Source organism: Corvus cornix, chromosome 8 (assembly GCF_000738735.6).
Source record: "Corvus cornix cornix isolate S_Up_H32 chromosome 8, ASM73873v5, whole genome shotgun sequence".
In the NCBI taxonomy this organism is placed as follows: Eukaryota; Metazoa; Chordata; class Aves; order Passeriformes; family Corvidae; genus Corvus; species Corvus cornix.
The window spans coordinates 30,963,244-30,987,814 of NC_046338.1; the positions used below are offsets into that span (position 1 = coordinate 30,963,244).

Sequence of the window (24,571 nt, forward strand, 5' to 3'; positions counted from 1 at the left end):
CCTGCAGCACCCCCGGCTGCCAGCTTCCAATAAACGCGTAAACCCTGTCTTCAAAACATCTACTGTTCTGTCAGATGTGTTTGGAATTAGCTGGTGGGTCCAAGTGAAAAGTGTGATTATATAAACTTTGTTTCCATAGGAAACGGTGCTCGGTGGAAAGTCATTCTGCGAGGAGGATTAATGCAGCCTGGTTTCCTGAGGAGTTGTTTGCCACATCCTACCCCAGCAGCTCCTGCCTGGCTCCTACCAGCCTCAGTGCCTGGTAGCTTCTCCTTCCCCAGGGCTGCACCCAGGTGCTGCCTGTATCCCAATCTGCCCTATCCTTATTTGTGCAGCCAGCTGAGTCAGGTGTTTGTGTTTGCTGTGCCGGCAGCTGGGAAAGAGTCAGGATATTTACCCAGTTGTCATTGGCTTCTCAAGGCTTCTGTCCTCTGTCTGGCCTGCGGTTTTTGTAAAGCTCGTACAAAGCTCTCTGACAAATTTAGCAAAAATGCAGGTGACAGATTCTAAAGTTACTAAGGGATATAACGGGCCCAGGTGGGCAGACAGATGGACATAATCGTTTGGTTTCTTTCCAGAGCTGTGTGAGAATATTTCAGGCAGTTACTGATTGTTGCAGCTGCAGGCAGTGATATTGCAGTGGTTAAAATGCTTGTGGTCTTTCATATTTATCTGTATTGTAGCTCTCAACCGGGGCTGCAGTTGTGTTTGTGGAAAGTTTGAGTGTAGACTGTCACAGATTTTGCCTGTAGATAATGAGGGTTTTAACAGGAAAGGGGATGGAGAAACAGCAGACAAGTAAATATGTGGGAAGCCTTGAGCACTAGATGACTAAACTCGTACACAAGGCAGGCAGCACGCAGAGAGTGGAAGTGACAGAATGAGCCTGAGAAATCCAAGGAAAGGTCTGTGGGGGCCTGCCTGCGGAAACAGGAATAACAAGGCTCACACAGAGAGGGGAGGCATGAGCCACCAAGGAGCTGGCCAGAGAGGGGAGGATGGGAAGGAAGATTGATCTGGTGAGACTGAAGTACGTTTTGGGAAGAGGAAAATGTCCCGACTGTGTACGATGTTTCTTCAAGGCGTTTTCCAGGATTTACTGGAGGACTTCTAAAGGCCTTTTGATAGGTGATCCCAAAAGGTATAGTGTATATAAGAAAAGCCCCATGCATTAAACAGGAATTAGTGTCTGCTTCCACCATATCCATTTCAGATCAGTGTCTGTTTGAGCTATGATTTTTGTGTACTTGTGCTGCCAAACTAAACCTTTGCCTGCCCCCGGACCTGATTTGTGACTTGGAGCATAATGAAATCCTGGCAAATTGTACACACAAGTATTTTTGAGATAGCATCTAAAAGGCTTTATGATATAAAAATAAGATTGTGATACGAGGCACGTCATTGATTTTGTGATGCCAGTAAAAAATGTCTTATGGGATTTTTCTGCTAAGTTTGTAGGCTGCTTATAGTAGCTGTGATTTTTGTAACAGGCAAATTACATGCTGATTTTTGAACTGGGAGTGGTCTAATGTTGGTATTTAATGCCAGAAGACGTGCTTTAGTTCATGTGTTTGGGTGCACAGTGACCCCACCACAATACTGAGGAGATGCTATTGTTTGTATATTGAGTTGGAAGACTCACACTTGCTGAGAATACAGACCTGGTGGTAATAAGAGAAAGAATTGATTGGGAAGTACCCCAAAGAGGCAGTGAAAAACAAGAAGCATTTCTTATGCAAACCTTGCAGTTGACTACAGCATTGAAAAGCTGGTAGGGCTGTTTATTTCTGGCTGTTTTCTCTTTTTAGCTGCGTTTACTTTTGTTATTGTCCAAGACCCTTTTGCCCTTTGTTCCACTGAGTTCTGCTCACAGCTCACCTTATTTTTTCCTTTTTAAAATTTTGGTGGTGTATTATTATTTCACTTTTCTCATCTCTGACCTCATTCCAGGACCAGCTTGACACTTCTGGAGTTCTCATAATCTTCCTTTCCAATCCAGGACTTTGCCAAAGACTTGGCTTTTTTCAAATTACTTTCTTCCAAAACTGCATAAATGTTTTCTTACATCGCCTCAATGCTGTCACCCTTGCCATCTTCAATTTAAAACAGTAAACTCAAGTTCTGGCTGTCCATAGTAAACTTGTTCATAAAAGGATTCAATTCCCTTGGCTTGTAGAGCAGAGACTGTAATGTTGGCACCAAGGAGCAAAGTGCAGGCTGTGCATGGAGCACTGGGAAATTGATGGCATGGCAACCTTGGGGTGCTTTGGCGTTTGTTGGAGGAAAGCAGCCGATGACTCATGTCCTCAGATGTCACTAAGAAGTGAGAGCCAGCAAATAGTTAAATATTTAATTTTATTTATTTTTGTAAATTCTGTTTGCCTCATTGGAGGGTTACAGCCAAAATTAGTTTCAAAGCCGTCACAAAAGATAAACTAAGTAAATGACCTTTAATTTAAGTGACTATAGTTGTATTCTCCTCTCCATTCCCAAGAAGAATATCCCTAGAGAAACTCAGCATTCCTGGAAATCAGTCTAGAAAAGTGAGTGCTCATGTTGAGCTCCAGACGTGTGGAACATCCTGCCCTGTGCTTTAGTCAGCCATGGCTGGGCTGCAAGGCTTTCTTTAAATGTATGTGTACACATACACGTATCTCATAGCGAGGAGTAACTGCTCTGAAGTTACCTGTGTTCTTCTGCCTAACTCCTTCCAAATGCTAACAGATTTTAAAAATGAATGGAAGCACATTTTGATAACAGCAGTGCTCAAAATGATTCAGAATTGTTAGTTTTAAAGAGGTGAATTATGCAGTTACAATGAGAGGGTACAGGTGCAGCCGATCTGCTTTGCTTACCTGCTTAAGTTTAAGAATAATATGATTATTATTTAAGGGTCTCTTCCTGGGTGAGTCTGTATCTGCAGGAAAGAGAGCTTTTGGGTCAGGTGCATCTTCCTTGTCTGTGCTTCTCATTCTCATGCTTGCAGTGGGTAATGTGCAGGTGGCAGTGCTGTCTGGAGAAGAACAGGCTGCCAAAACAGAACTAGATGAAGAGTAATAATACATTCTAATTTCCATATAAACATCTGATTTGTTCTCTTTCAGTATGAGCACAAGTGCCTATTTTCCAATAGATTAAAATCAGTATTACACAGTTAACAGGGGACCACAGTTCTAGTTTGAAGCATCCCTGAGGATGCTCTGCGCTTCCTGGGGCCTCTGTCCTGCTGTGAGTGCTAGCAGGGACATGGGAGAGCCGTGTAGCTGGATGTGTCTGCTCAGGACCTCATGTAAATTTGTTGAAGGTGCTGTGGAGTCCTCTGTGGGTTTGCATGTCCTTTTATAGTAATGCTCTTAACGCTGTGCCAGCCTGATTCTGCACTGATGGCTTGCTCTGAAGATGGCTGTGACCTGTGTGTGTGCCTCGCCAGGCATGGCCTGGCTGATGGCTTGCTGCTGGTAAATGAGCCTGTGCAGCTTGTTTTTTCCAGTGACATGATTAATAATGGCTGGTTTATACACTTATTGTTAAATCGCATGAGAAGGCTTTTCTGTGTCAGTCCTCCCCCAGCTCAGGGTGCTGTTCAGGGTTTGCCTGATCAGCGTAGCTGGTGCAGAGAGAAATTCCTGCTGGCTCCCAGCTCTCCTCAGAGGTGTGCCTCATGTCCCCTTTCCATTTGGCTTTTGACTACATTCAGCTAATACTAGGAAGGTGATTTCTGTCCTCATAACTGAATACAGTTGATGGTGCTGGTCCTTACGTGCGAACAGTGCCTTGGCCAAGGCTTATTGAGGGGCCAGATATGTCTTGCAGCCCACTATAAATATAGAAACGGATGTGGCTTTACCTCTTGTAGGTGAGGCTACGGAGAACAGGCAAGGGTTAGTGGTCTGGGATGTTTTTTCTAGTTAATTTGGTTGAGATTGCAGTCACTTTGTATATTTTCTGTGGTTATGGGTTTTACAGTTGAGTGCGGAAGGTACTTAGTTAACCGCAGGGAAGTAAAGATGTCATCCCCCACCCCAGCTCATTTGTTTTTAAGAATGGAAAAAAAGCTGAGTAAATTATAGTGGCGGCAAATGAAAGGCAATAAACAATTAAGTCTATTCTGTCCTTATGTCTTGTACCTTCAGGAAAGGAGGCTGTGCAGCTGTCCTCACTGTTGTGAGCTGTCTTAAAATCTACCTGGGGGCTTCTCTGGAGGGACAGGTCTTTAGGACACCAGCAATCATGGGATCTCGTACTAGTGCAAAAGTGTGTGTGAAATTGGAGCAATCACATTAAACTACAGTTCTCTGCAAAAGCCTTGCCCGTGGTGGTTGCAGCTGCTATGATTTCAGCTGTGCAGAGATGCTATCTTGCAATTTCCCCTTCCGTGCAGATCACAGAAAGGCTGCAGGAAGGCAGCAAACCCAGTGTGTTTTAACAGAAGCGTTCAGGCTTTAAGGATACAAGCTTCCAGGAATGCAGGCTTGTGTTCCAAGCATAAACTTGATTTTGAGTTTGGTGGGATCCGCAGGATTGTAAGTTTGTGTTTTGTTTATTTTTAGGGGTACCAGGAGATGCTTCAGTGGTGAGACATCTTTTACAATGCAAGTTAGGCATGAAATTCATCAACTAACTTCCCCTTCCTCACCCTGATCTCCAACAGACTTCCTGTAACGCTTGGAAGAAAGGGTCAGGGGAGAAGGGCTGAAGGGCACCATGAAGCTGAAGCAGCGAGTTGTGCTGTTGGCCATCCTCCTCGTCATCTTCATTTTCACCAAGGTTTTCCTCATCGACAACCTGGACACCTCGGCTGCCAACAGGGAGGACCAGCGCGCCTTCCAGCGGATGCTGGCGGGGCTGCGCGTGGCGCTGGACCCGCGCCTGGAGCACACGCTGCAGTCGCCCTGGGAGATCGCGGCGCAGTGGGTGGTGCCCCGCGAGGTGTACCCCGAGGACACCCCCGAGCTGGGGGCTGTCATGCACGCCATGACTACCAAGAAGATCATCAAAGCTGACGTGGGGTACAAAGGGACACAGCTGAAAGCTTTGCTGATACTTGAAGGAGGACAGAAGGTTGTCTTCAAACCCAAGAGGTAAATACTGCTTTCAATGACTGCATTAATAACCGCTTTATTTATATAAACTTTTTTCTCCATGTTGTCCACATGAATGTTTAAGTTACGAATTTTTCTGTGGATGGAAAGGCCATCTTGTTATTTTTGAGACAGACAGGATAGAGGCTTGCTGGTGCTCTAGTAACGTTAGGTTGCTGTGCCAGCTGTCTCAGGTTGTGCAGCCTTGATGCTCAGTACAGCCGGTCTTTAGATTAAAAGAGTAATCACTGTGTTCAGTCCTCAGGGAATGCTGGTTACACCTCATGTTTCTGAGCCGTGCCTTCCTGACTGTGGAAGTGCAGCTTCTGGCAGTTTGGAGACAAGCTTTGCTTCCTTGTCATGTCAGACTGCCAGGAGAGGGTGCAGTTCAAGAACAGGGAAGGCAGGAAAGTTGGCAGTGGTCTTAAAAGTAAATCTGTGTGTCTGGTGTAGTTGAATGTAGGCTGTAAAAATGGTTTGGGTAGGTCAGAGTGAGAGCCCCTGGGCCTTCTGTCTGCCAACGGTGAGTACTGGAGGAGCAATGTGAGAATGGGAGGGTAGTGATGCTTCCTTGGTATGGCCTCGCTTTACAGTGATCCTCAGAAAAATTTAACATGATCAAAGGTTTCTGAAGAGTCTTGGCTGTAAAGCTTTTTGAACTGTTTGTCTTTGGGGAAAAGGAGAAGGAAGAGGTTAAAAAGTAAGGCAGGAGATTTCACTGCAAATGAGAGGTGTCATCCCAGAAAAACATTTTGGCTTAAGCAGGCATTAAGGTTTCCTGTCCTGTCCATGAGTGAGCACAGAGACCACAAAGATGCTCTGAGGGCTGGAGCACCTCTGCTTGGAAACAGGCTGAGAGAGCTGGGGGTGTTCACCTGGAAAAGAGAAGGCTCCAGAGAGACTTTAGAGCCCCTTCCTGTGCCCAAAGGGACTCAAGAGAGATGGAGAGGGACCTGGGACAAGGGCCTGCAGTGATAGGACCAAGGGGAGTGGCTTTGCACTTACAGAGGGTGGGGACAGATGGGATATTGGGAAGGAATTCTTCCCTATGAGGGTGGGCAGGCCCTGGCACAGGTTGTCCAGAGAAGCTGTGGCTGCCCCTGGATCCCTGGAAGTGTTCAAAAGCCAGGCTGGACAGGGCTTGGAACAGCCTGGTCTGGTGGAAGGTGTCCCTGCCCATGGCAGCAGAATTGGAATGAAATGTTCTTCCAACCCAAACGAGTCTGTGATTCTGTGATTAGAGAGTGAGAAAAAGTCTGCCCTGCACTTGAGCTCACAGTCCAGCCAATTCCTGCCCTGTGGGCCCAGGCAGTGTGGGCCTTGCACATGGAACTCCTGGTGGTACGGCAGGCATCTCCTGCGATGAAGGCACCGAGGAGGCGCAGCATTCCCACAGTGCCTTCTGTGTCAGTGAGTGCGGTCAGGGCATTCCACCAAGCGTTAAATTGCAGCCTGTAAAGCCCTGTCTGTGCAGGCAGACACAGGCACTGTGCTCCAGCAAGGACACGTGCAGCTGGGAATGCTTGTAGGAGCACTAGAGAGGATGGCCTTGGCCATCCTGGTTCTGGTCGTGACTGCTGAATAGCCAGGCTTGTGGGCAGAGTCCTGTTCTGGCACTGCAAGAGAGTCTGTTTAACCAGCTTTGGACCTGAATGCTCTGTCAAAGTTACTGCTAAAAACAGCTCTGAGCAAACTGGCCGGCTGGGGAAGAAGGAATTCCCTCATTACTTTTGCTCCGGAAAGGACTAGATGCCTACTGTGCATGGAAACAAAGAGTTTGGTTGGGATTTACTAATAAATTTTAGCTCTGCAGCTTTCAAGATGTGACCATGCTTCCAGAAGCCTGCTCTAAGTACATACCAAAGACCTGCCTTCAAGGACATGTTCTGAGGATTAGCTGTCTCACTGCAAAATTACTTGAAATTCAGCCTAATTTACTAACAAATAGTAGTTGCTATCATCACATCTGATGGTATATGTGATATAAGATGGTGGTTTGGTGAAAGCTCCCATTTGGCAGGAATCCTGCACTAGTGAATTCTCTTTTGAGCTGCCTTGCAGAGAAGCTGAAGCATGTGCTCAGGCTGGGGAAGTGGACTGTCATCTCGCCCCACATCCTCCCTGAGCAAGGCTAAAACATCAAAGTAGAGCTCTGTGCCTTTTCTTACACTGTTGCTACTGCTTGAACTCAAATTCTGCTGAAATAATCCAGTCTACACAATTTGATACATCGATGGAAATGAGAAAATAGGTAACCTAATTTGGCCTTATTTGATTTGAAAATGTGTTGCATTTCACCCATTTGCTCGGTGTTGATTGTGGTATTTCACACTCAGCTGCAGCATGGTGCTAAAGCAGTAGCTACACTGATCCGAATGTCGGGAAACGGAGAAATCAGTGTTTGCCTTGACTAAGTAACATCTATTAAAAGATAAAAAAGGGAGCAAAAAGCCTTCCACTTCACCAAAATACACCACTGTTGTTGCAATGAGTGCCTAATTTCTATTTTTTGCTGTTCATTATGTCTTTTCTCTGCCAGAATAAAGGCTCTGTTTATACCCAGTATTGTCCTCAGGTTCACGCTTGCTGATTTTCTATCTACTAAAGATTGCATTTGCCATCTCTTCCACAACATAAGATTGTGTTTTCATGTTAATGTACAATCCTTTCTAACCCCAAAATCGTCTGTGGGATTGCTGCTTCCCAGTATAAATAGACCCCTGTTCCATAGCAGGGTCTGTGCTCTTTGTTCTAAGATGTGACTCGGCATATGGTAGGATTAAAATTTATTAGTTGGAATGTGAACTGTTTCCCAAGCTCTGGAGAGCACTGTACATCACTGACCTTTCCTCCTTATTTACCACTTCAACAGTCTGGACACTTTAATCTCATTGATGTTTTTCCCCTGTCCCACAGGCAATCACTTGGAAAGTGACCCAGAGACTTTTTAACGTAGCACTGTTATTAAATTGTTACTCTGAACAGCAGAATTGACGGGAATCCTGCACAGACTCACTTCATTTGACTTATTTCAATTACAGATATGCCAGGGATTATATAGTGGAAGGAGAACCCTACGCTGGCTATGACAGACACAACGCAGAGGTGGCAGCCTTTCACTTGGATAGGTATGGAATTATTGCTTTAGTTGGTTTTACTGTCTTTGGAAAATACCAGAAAAAAAAATGGAGTTCTTTGAAGAATACACCTCAGATGTGAGCTACCTCTAGCCTGCCAATATACCACATTGAAGCCAAAATAAGAATTAGCTTATTCTGTGAAACTTCATTTCTAAGATCTGTTCAAGAGTGTAACATTTTAGATATTTGTGAAAAGTTTCAAAAGGAGAATGAGCCCTAAAACCACTCTAGTTAATATTATAGGGGAGAAAGAGCTTAGCCAGATGCCATGGAAGAGTCTGAAACATTAAATGCATGTGCTAAGTTCATGTCCAGTTCACTAAAAAGTCAAGACTAATGTCAGGACTAACAGTTTAGTCTATAATAAATATGAATCAGTGCATCCTAGAGGAAAACCAGCTATTCATATACTAATTGTGCTTGGGGTACCCAGGTGGTTTTGTGGACCTGTGCTGGAGGTGCAATTACAGGAAAAACCAAAAGTTACAGGATGTACAAAGAATGGGACAGAAAACGCCAGACACTGAATGTCAATAGTTATGAAATGCTGCTAGGGCTGCAATTTCACACAGAGTAAATGAGCACAGTTTCTGTTGCCTCATTATAGGAAGATCTGGAGGTGAAGAGAAAATCTTGGGAAAAGGAATAAGGAGGGACAAATAAAACAAAGGACAGAATGGTTGAATTTAAACTGAGGTTTCTCAGTACGTAAATAAGAGCCTTATCACTGTGACTAAACTCATAGGTGGTGACAGAGATGTCTGTTAGTCCTGATTCGCCTGTGGAACTCATTGCACAGGCAGTGGAAATCAGTAGTTCTAGGAAGGGCTGATGATAACTAGCTGAGTAACACCCATTGCTGCTACAGCCAGCTTGTGCTGGTGGGCCAAAATCAGGGCATATTGAGACCAAAAAAAGATAATGTAGCCAGATGTCAGTCCATTTGTGCTTTCAGGAAGCATACAGGCTTCAGTTTCCCTGTAAAAGCAGTCATTGAACATTCAATCAAAGCCTCTTTCCAGTGTCCAAATCCCACTTAACTCTTCTTTGTTGTCCTTTTGGTCATGATTTTGTGCTTTTTTCTCTGGCCTTTCTCTGGGGCTCTGCACGTCTTTATTCTTCAGGACTACCTTGCAGAACCTGCCTGGCACAGAACTTTGATCTGTACCTTTGTGTTGAATGGTGACAGTTCCGTATTTTGTCCTAGGATGTCATTGTTTCAAGAAGGATCCTGGATCATTTGGTGTGTTTACCACTGATGACGAGGCTGTGCCTTCCAGGATCATGGCCTCTCAGCTGTGGCTCTGAAAATACAGGGGCAGGTTTTCCACATCTAAGCTCTGTGCTTCTTTTCTTGGAACACCTGCTTTTGCTCAGGCTGTGCGTAGCTCAGGATTGGCTGTGAATTTCATCCTTATGGACATGACTTGTTCAGACAGACGTCTTGTGCTGCCCTTTCTTAGAGTTATTTTGTACTTGCAATGGGGATTTACTCATTGAATATCTAAAACAAACCCTTTTCAGTTATCGGAGTGACTCTCCCAATACCTCTGCAGAATGTCAGTTGTCCCTTTTCCAGAAGAGCCTTTTCAGGCTTTTTTTCTGACATGCAAAGCCTATCAAAAGGGTGTCAAAAGTGCATTAGGAGAGTTGGGGCTGACACTCTTTTGATCTTTGTACTTCTTTAAGCACTTCTAAAATTCCACTACAAATACCCGAGTCATTTGTGGTCAAAGAGCAAAGGCTGTGGCAGGCATGGGAGTGGAACCTGGATCTTCTAACTGCAAGTTTTATGGTTGTTCTTCCCACCTCTGTTTTTTCCAGGCACTTCTCAGGCATTCACTTTTGTTCTACCTTTTCTATTCCCTTCTCCTTCCTCATGCCAAACAAAACAAGTCTTGGATTGGTTGCTTTCAAGTGTAATTGAACTGGGCTTAAGCATAACATTTTAATAGATAGTGGTTCCCACAAATCATAAATGATCTTTCCAGGTGACCAGCCCACGGGCCATCTGGTTTTACTGCTTCAGCCTGCTTCAGACACATGATGGATATTTCTGGTGTGAGGTCTGAGTTCTGAGAGTTGGAGCATGGTGCATCCTCTGTTGCTCTGCTGCAAATGCTTTAATAAAGGAGTGTCACTGATGGCCCATAAAGCAAGTTTAACATCCAGGCACATACGAAAAATGAGTTTCCTTACTTTGCCTTGGAGAAGAAAGGAGGTTTCTGCAGGGCTTCAGCTTTACTCTTTGGTCTCTGTCATCTCTGACAGAGATTGGGGTTTTTTTTTTCTTTTCATTTTGAACTGCTGCCTATGTTGCAAATTCTCAGGTCGTGTTTTTTCACCCCCCATCAGAATCCTGGGTTTCCGCCGAGCCCCGCTGGTGGTTGGCAGGTTTGTGAATCTGCGCACAGAGATCAAACCAGTGGCCACGGAGCAGCTCCTGGGCACCTTCATGACTGTGGGTAAGTGGATTCTGTGGACTGTGCTGCCCAGGAAAGGAAAAATGCTTAGTGGGAAAAAAGAGCCGTGGGAACCTGACACAGTTACAGAACAGTTAACCATGATGCAGGAAGCTCGCTCTGTGCCAGGACAGATCTTGGATAACCCCGTTTGGCAGGGCAGGAGGACTTGGTTTTCTTCAAGTAGTTTTCCCTCTGTGTTCAGCATGCTCTGTGTTCCCTCATGCTGCTGTTTCAGATGGGATTTTTATTTTTTGAGTTAAGAATTTTCTCTTTGCTGTCAGGGATGGTTAGAAAAGTCTGTGATTAGACCTGAAAAGAAAAAAATTAAAATTGTATTTAATATGAAGAGAGTGGTGATTTGGGATAATTTATAGAGCTGACACACTGTTTGGTATTAGATGTTGTCTGTGCTGCATCAGAGCCTGCAGAGCATTTACAACCAAACACAGCAGAACTTCCCTGTGTTGTTTACAGTAATAATGCTGTGAAGGGCACATAATAGAAGCTATCAATGTGAACTCCTACCAGCTGGTCATTAAGCACCAAGAAATTACTTATGCTGTAGACTTAACTCCTTCAGGCTTTCATAAACCATCCAATTACTACTCTTTTGTTTGTTTCATTTTCTAATCAGAAGGCTCCAGAGATGATTGTTCCTTACAGCTGGTACCGTTCCTGTTAGCAGCACTGCTGGCAGTCTCCCCTGCTGCCCGACACTGCCACTTACAAGGTGGAACTTTCAGATGAAAGTTTCAGCTCAGCCTCACCAGGCTCCCCTGGCATTCACAGGGGGTGCTTGCCTCAGGCAGGCTTTACATTTTCCAATTTCAGCCAAGATAACTAAGCTGTTTTCTAGCTCCAGTGCTGACTTGAGAAGTACAGCTCCAGAAATTTTCATTGCTCCTCCTTAGATTCCTTGGAACTGCTGTTCTGCAAAGCAGGAACTAAAGAAATGGGTGGATCTGTGGAGGAGGTTAGGGTCTTTTGTCAGGCCAAACTTGACCAAGTTCATAAAGCTTTGAAGAAGAGAGAATTTGTGCGTATTCAGTGCAGGTTTGCTGGAGTTGCAGCTAGAATCTCAAAGAATTGTCTCTTGCTAGACCTGCTGCAGGCCCTGGATGGGAAGAGAGATCTTGCAGGCGTTCCAAATAAGAGATCTGGTCTGCAAGCTCTGTGTTGGTAATGATCTCTGACATCCTCAGTTTGTCTCATGGGATACTGGGAGCACAGGAGCTTCATGGAGGGCTCCAAAGGAGTGCTGGCTGAGAGGCGGGGATGTGTAAGGATGGAGAGGGAAAAACACGGCTTTCGGAGAGCTGGGCCTGGTCTGGGGAGGATATTGGATGTAGAACCAAAGGGAGGCAGGACAGAGAGTAATCACAACCAAGTGAGACATAGTTGAGTATTTTGGAAGAACATCTGTGAGCACAGGACTGGATTTAGCTTGGCGAGGATCAAGCGAAGGCGGGTTAAGAAGGGGAAAATAGAAAAGGGTAAACGAACAGTATTACTGCGGGCTGCTCCAGATTACTCGATGCTACAGCATGCATCGGCGTTAGTGGACTGAAGGCTGCAGGGTTTTGTTGCTCCTCTCCTGTCAGAAGGCACTGATGAAGCTTTGACAGATCTGCATTCCGAGATCATGTGAGAATGATACTTGTTTCTGTCTCCTCTGCTAAGTCAGCTCAAGCAGTTGAGATGTGTGCCAGGTCCTAGGGCACCAAATCCCTTTGGGTTCTGCTGTGTCTCTTTTCACTTACCTCTTCTTGGACACTTTTTCAAATAAGTGGGAGATCTGACACATGAAGTATGAAATGTGAAAAACAAGCAGTGTTAGCATTGCAAAGTCAAGGTCCTAGGGACTAAGAAAGGATCACAAAACTTGTTGGTTGTGCAGTGTTGTATTAATTCTCAGAGTGATAAAGTCATTAGAAAATATAATTGCTCTCTCCTTTTTGTATTAGTTGTTAATTGCTCTGAATGAATGGATGTCTGTGTAATCTCCTTTGAGCCTCTCCCTCTCAGAGACGGGAAGCATGAAGACAAGTGCAGTGAAATCCCGTTGTGGGGAAGACTGCTGCAACAACACGCTCCTGAATTTCAGTTGGATTCCTTGGATTAAGTTCTGCTGTTTTGATACCTCTTTGTTTTTTCTTTTTAAGGCAATAACACTTGCTTCTATGGGAAGTGCTACTATTGTCGGGAAACAGAGCCAGCCTGTGCAGATGGGGACATCATGGAGGGCTCAGTGACCCTGTGGCTGCCGGACGTTTGGCCCCTGCAGAAGCACCGGCACCCCTGGGGCAGGACGTACCGGGAGGGCAAACTCGCCAGGTACGAGAGCAGGGCAGGGCTGTTCTTCAGAGATGATCATTTGCACTGACTCTTGCAAATACAGTGGTTAGTTAAAGAGCACTAAGGGCTTTCATAACCTACAGTTGTGCCGACAGCTTTCTTAGTGCAACAGTAGAAGCCAAGAAGTCCAGAATAAAATTTAAATTTAAATGAGGAAGAAAAAAAATCTTTGTTGTTTTCCTCAATATTAAGCACCGTCCTTTTCCTGCCTCTTGGCTGGAACAGAACTCCACATTGCAGTCACTCCAAGCTCTGAAAATCTTGTCTGTGGGCAAAGGAAGACTCTTTTCTTGTGCCACTGGACCTCCTGTCGATGCTGTGCCCCTCTGTGGCCCCTGAAATGTGGTACCACTGTGCCAGACCTAATTTCATGGTCCTTGTGGTTTGTTTCCAGCGTTGTGGAACTGGTTTAACTTAAGCTAGTCCTGGGAAGTCCTTTACTTTGAATGCCATCAATAGTTGGTGACCATGCTCAGGGCGTAAAGAATGCTAAATCCCACATTTGTCCTTCTTTAAGCAGCATTCTACAATAGATGGAACACATCTGAGTTCCTGAGTTGGGGATGTTTTTGCCATGACTTGAACAAATGGGTTTGAGCTTAGTAAATTTTTCCAAATCTGTCTTGAACTTGAAAGTGATTAGAAGAGTCTTTTAGTCCTTGATCTAAAGTATCCATTGATTTCCAGTGATGTGATTGTTCTCAGAAAGAATCTCATCCAAAGGCGCTCTTGAATTGTTTGAGTATAAAATGCACAGATTGAATTTTGAGCAGCAGATGTTTTCTCTTTCCCAGCAGGTCAAAATCAGCTGTGTTCAGTACATGGTACATTGCAGTAATGAACGGGATGAATTTCATGGAGGTGTTCCTCCTATTGAGAGGCTGCTTTTCATCATACCCTGCCTACTTACACAGGGGTTTACCTTGATTCCTGTGCTGATTTGATATTTGGTGTATTTAAACTCATGCTTGCCTCCTTTAGATGAGGTTACAAGGTTCTGGTGGTTTTCACCTTGTCATGCTGCACATTTCACTTTGAGAGATCAGAATTAAACATTCTTGGTGTCATGCCCTCCTTTTTCTGTGCCTGGTAATTGTGGAAAAATAACTGTAAGAATTTTTTCCTGCTCTAGCTGCTGTTCTGAGTTGACCTTTGGAACATAATTCACACAGGCACATTAGTGTACATAATTTTTAATGGAGGTGTAATAGATAAAATCCCTGACCTTCCAAGGCCTGTGCTAATACAATATAAATGATCAGAAATGAGTGTTGGATAAAAGCTTCTCTTGAAAGACTGCATGGAAAATGAGGAGAGAGAGCATAGTATATCTGAAAAATTGGGGCAAGGAGATTGAGTACCACTCTGAAGGAAAGTGAGAGGAAAAGAAACACTTGAGGGGGAGAGTGGGATGCAGCATAAGAAATTTATCCAGCACAAGGAGAAGAGGTTCTGAGACTGTTGCTGTGTGGATTTGTGCTACAAGCTGAGTGTGAGCTGGGCCTTGGTGCAAAGATCCCTCTTCCTAGGGGGATTTAGGCACAGCGTTTGAGGAACGTGTGTGAGCTGTTATCAAAAACATTGAGAAGATAAATTTTTAACCTCTTTGATTTGGATACCTGGAGAAAAGATGGGATATTGGGACCTCTGGCTCCAGACCACTAGAAGATGAAGTGGGATATGTGGCAGTTACAGTAATTAAATTCTGACCTTCGTACTTCCATGATTATCTGCAGTTTTGAGCATGTCAGCAAGTCTCTCCAGCGTGCGTTTCCTCCATCTCTGTTTCCAAATCACAGATGGTTTAGGGCATTTCCAATTTAATTGCTGTTTTGTGAAGAATTTAGTCCTTACGTGGAAGATGTCCTTGTTATTTAGGTTGACAGATGGAAAGGATATACACCAGAGATTTGGCTGTTTTGGTCGTGGTGTTGAATAGCTTTGAAAGCTGTAAAGAAGAAAATGGGAAAGTTTAAAATCCTAGCTTTGGAGAATTGAGACATGACATCCGTGTTACAAGGTTACGTGTAGAAGTAGAAGGAGGTAAGAGGGAAGCTTGAAATCTTGTCAGTGGAGAAGGTGGTGAGATACTCTACAGAGGAAGTGGGGAGGAAAGGGACAGCTGGGAGTAAAGGAGAATGAACACAGAGAAGCCCTTCTCCTGAGGGCAGAGGGGCTCACTAGTAACCACAATGAGGATATTTGCCCTGGAAAGGAAAAAGAGGATGGCTGGAAAGCCAGATGGAAACAGACACAGTAGTGAAGTTGTTCCTTGGGAAGCTGAGGGAGGCAAGGCATGGCAGTAGTCTTCCCATAAGGCAGCCCGGCCATTGTGGAGTTGTGAGGAAGCAAACTCTGACTTTGTTTTCCATAGGAGGATGATCTTTGTGTGTCTTTGAACTGAAGCTACAGGTTGCTCCATACGCTGGGATGTTAATGCAGGATGTTCATGGTTCCTCTTTCCATGAAACACTGTTGGCAAGCCCTTCCTTCTTTACCTAGCCTGGGCTGCTCCCCTTTCCTCGGCGCACTCGAAGGTGACTGAAGGGCAGCTGTCACTGCTGTTGCTGTGCAGTGGTGGTTCCCTGAAGGGCTGCTGTTCCTCTGTGGCTGCAGGTGGGAGTATGACGAGAGCTACTGCGACGCCGTGAAGAAAACGTCCCCGTACGACTCGGGCCCGCGCCTGCTCGACATCATCGACACGGCCATCTTCGACTACTTGATCGGCAACGCCGACCGGCACCACTACGAGAGCTTCCAGGACGATGAGGGAGCCAGTATGCTCATCCTGCTGGACAATGCCAAAAGGTGAGCCTGGGGAGGGCCCTTTTGGCCTGGCAGTGGCAAGCACAAGGGCACACACTTACCTGCTCTGTCTCGCTCTCTTTTCTCTCTCTCACGAATGTATTCTTTAACGTCTTTTGTAATGTCTTTTCCTTTTTAGCAGACATTGCTCACCGAATCTTAGGGTCCTTCAAAAGCTGTGGTGGTGACAGGACAAGGGGGAATGGATTCAAGGTGAAAGAAAGTGGGTTTAGATCAGGTATTAGGAAGCATTTCTTCCATGTGTGGGTGCTGAGACCCTGGCACAGGGTGCCCAGAGAAGCTGTGGCTGCCCCTGGATCCCTGGAAGTGTCCAAGGCTGCCAGGTTGGATGGGGCTTGGAGCACCCTGGTCTAGTGGAAGGTGTCCCTGCCCATGGCAGGGCAGTGGAACAAGATGAGCTTAAACCCAACTCCTCCAAACCAAACCACTCTAGGACTCCATGATTCCACTCTGTGCTCTAGATACTCTTCTGTCTTGGCAAAGTCTTACTCAATCTACAGAAACTCCCCAATTAACACAGTATTTCCCAAAGCAGCTTCCAAAGGTTTGCTCAAGTCTCTCCTCCTATCCCCTGGAAAGCCTTTTCCTTTTAGGCTTTTAATTAGTGGAAGATTGAAAATTTGCGCTTTTTTTATTAATCACCAGTCAGTATTAGTGAGTGCTGTAATAAAAGCAGATCTTTTCAAAATGTGTTTCTGAATAATTTGGCATTCCCTGCCTTCTGAATATGCCTACTCTGGCTTTGAAAGGTTAAAAGTATAAAATGGAGGTAGAAGTGGTACCAAAAGCGAAATATGGTGATGTTCTAAATGTGGACATTAACTCTTACCTGGAAAAAATGTTTCCAAAATGTGTTTAGAATGTGAGTTCTTCTGTCTTTGCTATAGTTTCTTTGTATGTTGTGCGCTATAGTTTAGGTTAAAAATTGTATTGAAGACACAGCCTTGTTTAAATCATAAGAATTTGATTAATTTTTCTTAAAAACATAAAGATCATCTACTTGTCTTTCTCATTATTTAGTCCAGCAATTCAGGATTATTTCTTTATCTGGTGAGCACTCCCATGTGCAGTGGCAGTGATTTTCCCCTTCTGTGAAGGACCAGCAGTTCCTGTGGCAGCTGTGCTCTGCCTTTGCACACCACTTGTACCAAGTGTACCCAGCACTTGAGACCTTGGAGATCCTTGGAAGGCTTGGGGTTACCTTCCTTTTCCCATTTATCTGTCGTGTAGTGGATTCCATCTGTCCTTCCTTGCTCTCATCAGCCTGTTCAGTAATACTCCAGTATGACAGCAGGATGCATTCCACCTCGGGACTGCTTCATTACTGCTGCTTTAGGTGAATTTGGCAAAAATGCTCATTCTGTTCCTCACTGGCAGTGTGCTAGGAGGAAGGAAGGTAATGGATCAGTCACTGAAAGTGAATACAGTGTTTGAAGGTCAAGTCCCTTTGTTATGATATGCTCCTATAACATTATGAAAATATTTTTGGTGAGGCTTTGCGGGCTCACAGTAAATTGTTTTCTTGAAAATGTGATTTATTTAATCACTTAATAAAATTTAAAATTTCTTTCAGCTCCTTTGAAATAATGGGTAAGGGACAGTTTTTCATAGAACCATGGTAGATCGCGATTTGGAAGGGACCCATAAGGATCATCAACCCCAACTCCTTGTTTCTTACAGGACTACCTAAAACTAAACCATATACATAAGAGCAGGTGCTCCTTGGTGCCATGACCACTTCCCTGGGAGCTTATTCCAGTTTTAAAGCTACTAATAACAGAATTATTTGGGCAGCATAATGCCAGGCCCCTACAGCAACTTATCTTTGTTGGGGGGAAAGTTCTTTGTTGAAAACTGTATTATGAGGAAGGTGAAACTATGAAAAATAAATCCAGCATGTGTTTAGATAAAGCTTGAAATACTGTGGAAACCTTCTGGCTTCCTCAGGAAGTGTAGGCATTAAATGTTTAAGTTGATCACCTTGTTAGTGAACTGTTGCTCTAATGGTTGGTGCTGTTTGGTTCCTTCCCTGCTCAGCTGTGTCAGAAAAAGCTCCCATCCTCCATGCCCAGAATACCAGTTATTCCTTACCCCTGCATCAGTCCTAAACTCCTCTGAAATGCCTTTCTAAGGTGCCTTGGTCTGATAAAGAACTGGGTATGCTGGTCCTGCTTCTGTCTACCTGCTTAGCTGATGCTGTGGAGAGTTATATCTGTGATTGGTCATGGCCTGTTTATATTTTAATTTAAATGATTTGATCTCTTGGAGCATGAAATTGCCTAGTATTGATTTCTTTGAATTCTTTGCGAAGCTCTTTATGTCGAGAACAACCATAGGAGTTCAGCTGGTTCACTTGGTTTTAATTTTGCTTTTCAGCTTTGGAAACCCTGCCCTGGATGAAAGAAGCATCTTGGCTCCTCTCTATCAGTGCTGCATGTAAGTGAAACACAGGGGTGCTGTTCACTTTGCCTCTGTAACTGCTGTCCTTTGGTTCGCAATATCATTAACTTGGGAGCCTTCTGGCAACCTGAAAATGTTTGCTGGGGTCCACAGTGCTGTACTTTTTTGAGATATTGTCTGCTTGATGGATTGTCAGTGCCCAAGAAGCTGAGGAATCCATTTTCATGAAGGCAGTACATGAGGCTTAGCTGCAGAAAGTGGGCTCGCCTCCGGGTCACTGGTTCAGATCTGTCCATAGTCAGTGACAGGCACTTTGCATCTGCAGCTGTCCCCATCCAGCTCCTGACAAATCAAAGTCCACATCCCAGCTTGAGTTCTCCCTGACGGAAGTGAAGGATCCAATGTGTCTGGCATTTAATAGTTTCAGAGATGGTTTCTGAAGAAAACTGCAGCCTTGCTCAGGGGGCTTCTCTCAAGTGAAGTTTGTAGTTTCTTTGCAGAGGAGAAGAAAATAACGATTGCAGGGGCGAATAAAATAACAATTAGACTGAAGAGTTGTGCCACCCCCCCCGGGCTGGGATGTTCTTCTGGCTGTCTGAGGGGTGGGAGAGGGGACCACTGCTGCTCACTTCTGCTTTGGCCTGTAAGCTGTGGTTTTATTTTCAGAGGCTGTGACTTTTTGATTTCTGTTCTGTGTCCACTCTCTTACCAGGCCATTGCTACTTCTCATTAGGAAATAGGTGCTCCAAGGGCTGGAGCACCCCTCCTCTGGGAACAGCCTGAGAGAGCTGGAGGTGTTCAACCTGGAGAAAAGAAGGCCCTGGGGAGACCTCAGAGCCCCTTCCAGTGCCTGAAGGGGCTCAAAGAGAGCTGGAGAGGGACTTGGGACAAGGGCCTGCAGTGACAATACAGGGGGAATGGCTTCCCACGGATAGTGGACAGGGTTAGATGGGGTATTGGGAAGGAATTGTTCCCTGTGAGGGTGGGCAGGCCCTGGCACAGGGTGCCCAGAGAAGCTGTGGCTGCCCCTGGATCCCTGGAAGTGTCCAAGGCCAGGTTGGACGGGGCTTGGAACAACCTGGGATAGTGGAAGGTGTCCCTGCCCATGGCAGGGGGGTGGAATGAGATGTTCTTTAAGGTCCCTTCCAGTCCAAGCCATTCTGGGATTCTATGAAAATTTCCAGAAAGAAAAATACTGATGTATCCATTTCAACATTAACTCCTTGAAGCCTTCCAAATGGAGCTTGTCCTTGAAAGGTTCTATCTTCCAAAATCCGTGGGACCTTTGAAAACTGGGAACTTTGCAGAAAGCCTAAGCTCTCATCCTGCTTGCACTAAGCACAGCTCCCTGCATGCTGCAGTACACCTGGCCCATGTTCTGCAAGATCCTTTTAAAAGTCATATGGAGAAGAGTTAAAGAATGTTCAAATTCTTTAGTTTTCCTACATTAATTTAAAATATATATTTAGTTTTCTGCTTTACTGGGATTTTTTGGGAGTCTTTGTCATCTAGATTCTCCCAAATGCAACCAGAGGAGAAGTTTCTCTCTGTAAGAGACTTTCCAACTTCGTGCTTTTCAGATATCCCTTCTTTCTGGCACCGATCAAATGCCACATACGAATTCATATGCATAATTGTTTTAACTGTAAGTTTGTTACAACACTTGCTTATTTTGCTGGTTTTATTAGAGGCCGTCAAACCCAAGAGTTTAGACCAGGGGTGCTAAAGATTTGGCCCTGAAAGATTTGGGGGAGAATCCCAAGAGACTTCACAGAACATGAGAGTTGAGATGGGCTGACACAAATAAGTTCAGTGGCCAGGGAAGAGGAAAGGTCACTGCTGCGTTCTCTTTCATGGAAGTTTGGTCAGCCTTTTGTCCTCTGTGATTCATTATTGGTCAGTGATGCTCTTCCTGAGGTGACCTGAGTTTTCTTTGAATTTGTTGATTTTCCTTCCTTTTCTTTCCTTTCCAAACTGTGTCTGGGAGGCCTCAGGACTGAAGACCTTCTGTGCTTGCAGCTGGAAGTGTTCCTGTGTAACAGGAGTTATGTCACACCAGATTGATTCTTCATCACCTTTGGTTTTCAAGTTTCATTAGATCCTGTCTGTGATGCAGTTTCACCTGGACCCTGCCATCCCAAACTCTGCAATGAGTCTCCATTCTTGATGTGCCAGGCTCCCTCAGGAGGCTGGCTCTGGTATTCCCAGTGGGATGCAGCAGGACCGTGGGATGGTGACGTGTGTTTGTTTCTTTTGCAGCATCCGGGTTTCTACCTGGAACAGGCTGAATTACCTGAAGAACGGAGTCCTGAAGTCTGCCTTAAAAACTGCCATGTCGCATGACCCCATCTCACCCGTGCTCTCCGACCCTCACCTGGACGCCCTGGACCAGCGGCTCCTCAGCATCCTGGCTACAGTGAAGCAGTGCACAGACCAGTTTGGGCCAGATGCTGTGCTGGTGGAAGACAGGATGACTCTGTCTCACTTGTAATTGTAGCGGAACATGAGATGAAACTCCTTTTTTTAAAAACAAACAAACAAAAAAGCGATAGAAAAACAGCACAATCAGTTCAGAAGGGCTGTGGCCAAGATGGACTGACATGAACAGGAAAGCTCCCGAGCCAGAGGAAGGGAGGTGACACTGGCTTTTTCCTCGGGCTGGCACAGTGAGAGGTGGGAAGGGCCTCGGATGGCTGAGCCCGCAGTGGATGGTGGCCGCTGTGGCGTGTCCATTGCCGGCAGTGGGCATGGCGCTGGATACAAACGGCTGCCGGTGCTGGTGCGGCCGTGCGCGGCACACACGCTCCTCTGGGGACTGAATCCGGAGGGGACACACAGATGAGCAGGACAGTCCTCTCCCCTTCTCTTCCCCCTGCACTCTGGCGAGTTTGTCTGATTCAGGGTTGTACACAATCAGCTCTGAGCTGGTTGGGCATTTTATTGCTTCTCTAGAGAACGAGCAAGGGGCGAATAAAATAACCATTAGACTGAAGAGTTGTGCCACCACCCCCTGGGCTGGGATGTTCTTCTGGTTGTCTGAGGGGTGGGAGAGGGGACCTCTGCTGCTCACTTGGCTTTTCCTTGATAAAAGGCCAGGAAAGGGGGTTGCCTCGTGTGTGATAATGCTTCAGTGTTTTTGCTGAAGTCCTATCAAAGATTTATCCACAGGGTTGGAGATTTAGGAGAGGACAGGGTGGTTATACAGCACTTGATAATTAAGGGGTTATAGTAAGTTTCCATGTGTCTTGTCACTTGTTTCTTAAGGAATCTGGCAAGGTCTGAGTAGAGAAAATACCCTTGCAGTCCTGTGTCCATTATAACCAAATTTTCATTGTCTTGTAGCTGAGGAGGACAGGCTGTGTCCTTGGAAGCAGTTCTGTGTAGCGAGGTCAGGCTGCCTTACTGTGAGCCCTAAGTGCTGTGGAGCCTCTGGGCACGTGGGACTGGGGGAAGAGGTGTTTGCTGGACTTCCCCAGTTTCCAGCAGTAACCTGACGTGTGCAGACAACCCTGAGCTGTGGTCTGTCTTCTTCATCTCACCTGAGCTTCCTGCTGCTCCCCGTGCCCACAGCTCAGCACTGCTGCTCTTGGAACACCGGTGTTTGGGTCCCACGTTCACCTGGTCTGGCTGTGGCTGAGCTCAGAAGTTGTGCCCACTTCCAGGAGGTTTTCTGCCTTCCCCAGCTGCTTCCTGCAACCACCACAGCGGTGTTCTGCCTGGGATGGTCATCCTGGGCTCCTCACTAATGCTTTTGCCATGGATAGAGAAGAGTTGGCTTTTCAGGGCAGGCTTGCAGCGCTCATCTTGTGCTAGTCCTGTTGTCCTTCAGCACTGCAGCCTGTGCTGCCAATGAGCTTGTGTCATAAAACTGATCACCTTGGGGCAGGTCTCAGTTTGTGTCTCCAGAAGAGAAGCAGCTTCATGACTATTTCCAAATTGAACAGCTTTGCATCAGCGTTCAGCCAGCATGGTCCCTAATGTAAGGAAAGAGCTCCCTTCCCAAAGTGATTACAGGTTACTGGACTTCAGAGCAAGAGCACCAAAATGTCAGTTTGAGCCTTTTGCCTTGGTTTTCCTGTCAGGATTTCTCTAACTGCAGTGTGGCAGGCAGGTAAAGCTGTTTTTGCACCTTGGCCACACCTGATCCAGGAGGTGTCAGGGAGAGAGTTTATCTGAAAAATGCAGGTATTGGTTTATTTTGGTGAAGTCTTTTTCTCATTGCATGAGCAGAGTATCTTGAAAGTAGAATGTGGCTGTTTACCTGAGACTGAATTTTATGTTACTCTTGCTCTCTTCTGGACTTGGCCACGTCACAGATGCGCCCCAGAGCAATGAGGTGATGGGATCTGGAGTTATTTGCTGGAGTTCCTAGTCAGGATGGTGACACACAGGCAGCTTTGAGGACACTGTGGAGCTCGTGCCTCTATCACCTGATAACAGAATATGCTTTAGAAGCTGTGGGTGGTGCCTGTGGGGCAGGAGCAAGTGCTGGTTTAAACTGTTTCCCAGGAAATTTCAGATGATTTACCCAAAGGGGAGATGGTGAAGCACATGGTGGTGGCTTGTAGCATTTCTAAAAGCATATTCTTCTCTGAGCTTAATCATGAGCTCTCAATATTTTGGGAGGGATCTACCAAAATTTAATTTTTGATTTCTGTATGATTGCTCTTGATATTTACAGTTGATTTAATAATGAGTTCAAAAAAAGGTCTTTCAGTCTTTGAAATTAAATTAGTGTTGAGGATTTACATGTTGCTCTAAGTTAAAGCTTTTGCTGTCAGATGGGACCTGGGGATAAGTTTTTCCCCAGTATAAAGGTCAAAGATATAAAGCAGGGTATTGGTTTATTTTGGTTTACTTGTGGACAAAGGGCATGAAGTCCAGCATTATCAGTTCAAGGAAGCAAGAAATGGTCATTTTTTGGAGTTGGTTTTTTATTTGTGATATTGATGCTTCTGGTTGCTGTAAACATTACTGGAGGTTGGTGTTCTGCAGCAGGAAAGCAAAATAAATTCCTCTCTTAAACCAAAATCAGGAAGATCTGGTTTTGGCCTTGTGACAATTTCTGCCCTTTTGGCAGTGATGGTTGTTTTACTTGAATACAGAACCGCGAGAGATTTTAAATTGTAACCATTGCAAAGGAAATGAGGAGCAGCATCCACGTGCCAACAGGGTCTGCTTGAACCTCTGAAAAATAACACTGTTTGCAAGGCAGGTGCTCTGTCGAGGAGGCTTTTGTGACACCTTCTGATCCTTGTTCACTGTGCATGTGTCACCCGCTGGCCCCAGATGTTACACACTGGTGGTGTCGAGGTCATCAGTGAGATCAGAGCGCTGGAAGCACAGAAGTCAAGAACTAGTTAAAGAGAGCCTCATCAGCCATCTGCTATTTACCTCCTCCTGCCTGAGTCAGCCATCGGGGGGAGGAGACACTCGAATCAGCTCCCCTTCCAGCAGCTGATGAACTGGAGTGTGTCTTGCCAAACAAACTTCAACTCAGAAGTACTAATTTATTAAGAAGGTAATTTATTTACAGCAGCAGCTGGAGCAAGATGCTGGGAACAGACACCCCCCCTGTCGGATCTGCCAGAGGAGGCCCCTGGGAGCTGCTGCACAAATGGAGTTGCTAATAAGCAAACAGAATGCAATCATGACTTTCTACTCCTATCCCCCGGGGTCAGATCCCACATAAAGCAACATTGTGTGAATAAAGATTTTAATAAAGCAGCATTGATGGATTGCTTAAGTCTCTCTCTCCCTCCCTTGTCTGTCTCTCTCGAGTTCCAACATGTGGTGGGCTGAACGTGTGAAGTGTTTTTCTGCTGCTGCTGTCTCCCAGTCACTCCTCTGCTAATGGTTGTCAGTGGCATTTACTCCAATCGTGTATATCCAAAAACGGGGTCAAACGTGCAGCTGGTTTGCAAGAGCCTTGTCGGTAAGGAAAGGAGAGTGTCCCAAAGGGATACAGAAATAAAACACACCCAGACTGAAGTGGGCTCCTGCCTGTGCACCCCACAGCCCTGCATGGGCTGAGCCCTTGGCAGTGTCCCCGGAGCCGGTTCCCAGGAGCGAGGGATGGATACCGGGTTGCAGGAGGTGTCTGTAGAGCTGCCAGGTGTTTGTGGCTGCCTTTGCTAAGCTTTTACTGAGATGGGACAGGTCACTCTGCTCCCCCTGAGAGCAGAGCTTTACTCAGGCTGTAGCAGTGTTTTTCTTGATGCCCCAGCAGTGAGTGTTTCAGAGGCAGGAGGTGAAGCAGTTCTGAATTCAGGGATCTTTGACCTGCTCTGTAGCATCAGCTGGT

The 24,571-nt window shown here is 45.6% G+C and overlaps 1 protein-coding gene across 1 annotated transcript; it reads left to right on the top strand.

Annotated features, from left to right (window-relative positions):
• Positions 1 to 142: 142 nt before the first annotated feature.
• On the top strand, positions 143 to 24,014 carry FAM20B (FAM20B glycosaminoglycan xylosylkinase). The gene is made up of 8 exons (XM_010406301.3): positions 143 to 293; positions 4,551 to 5,081; positions 8,123 to 8,209; positions 10,577 to 10,686; positions 12,849 to 13,020; positions 15,658 to 15,849; positions 18,244 to 18,303; positions 20,527 to 24,014. The coding sequence occupies exons 2-8, from the start codon at positions 4,705 to 4,707 to the stop codon at positions 20,756 to 20,758; spliced, it is 1,230 nt and encodes a 409-aa protein (XP_010404603.1). The 5' UTR covers positions 143 to 293; positions 4,551 to 4,704; the 3' UTR covers positions 20,759 to 24,014.
• The last annotated feature ends 557 nt before the right edge of the window (positions 24,015 to 24,571 follow it).

Excerpts from the sequence above, each read along its gene's own strand:
- FAM20B (XM_010406301.3), top strand. The coding sequence starts at position 4,705 with ATGAAGCTGAAGCAGCGAGTTGTGCTGTTGGCCATCCTCCTCGTCATC. Across the intron at positions 8,210-10,576 it reads GCAGCCTTTCACTTGGATAG|AATCCTGGGTTTCCGCCGAG; the intron begins GTATGGAATTAT and ends ACCCCCCATCAG. Across the intron at positions 18,304-20,526 it reads CCTCTCTATCAGTGCTGCAT|CATCCGGGTTTCTACCTGGA; the intron begins GTAAGTGAAACA and ends TTTCTTTTGCAG.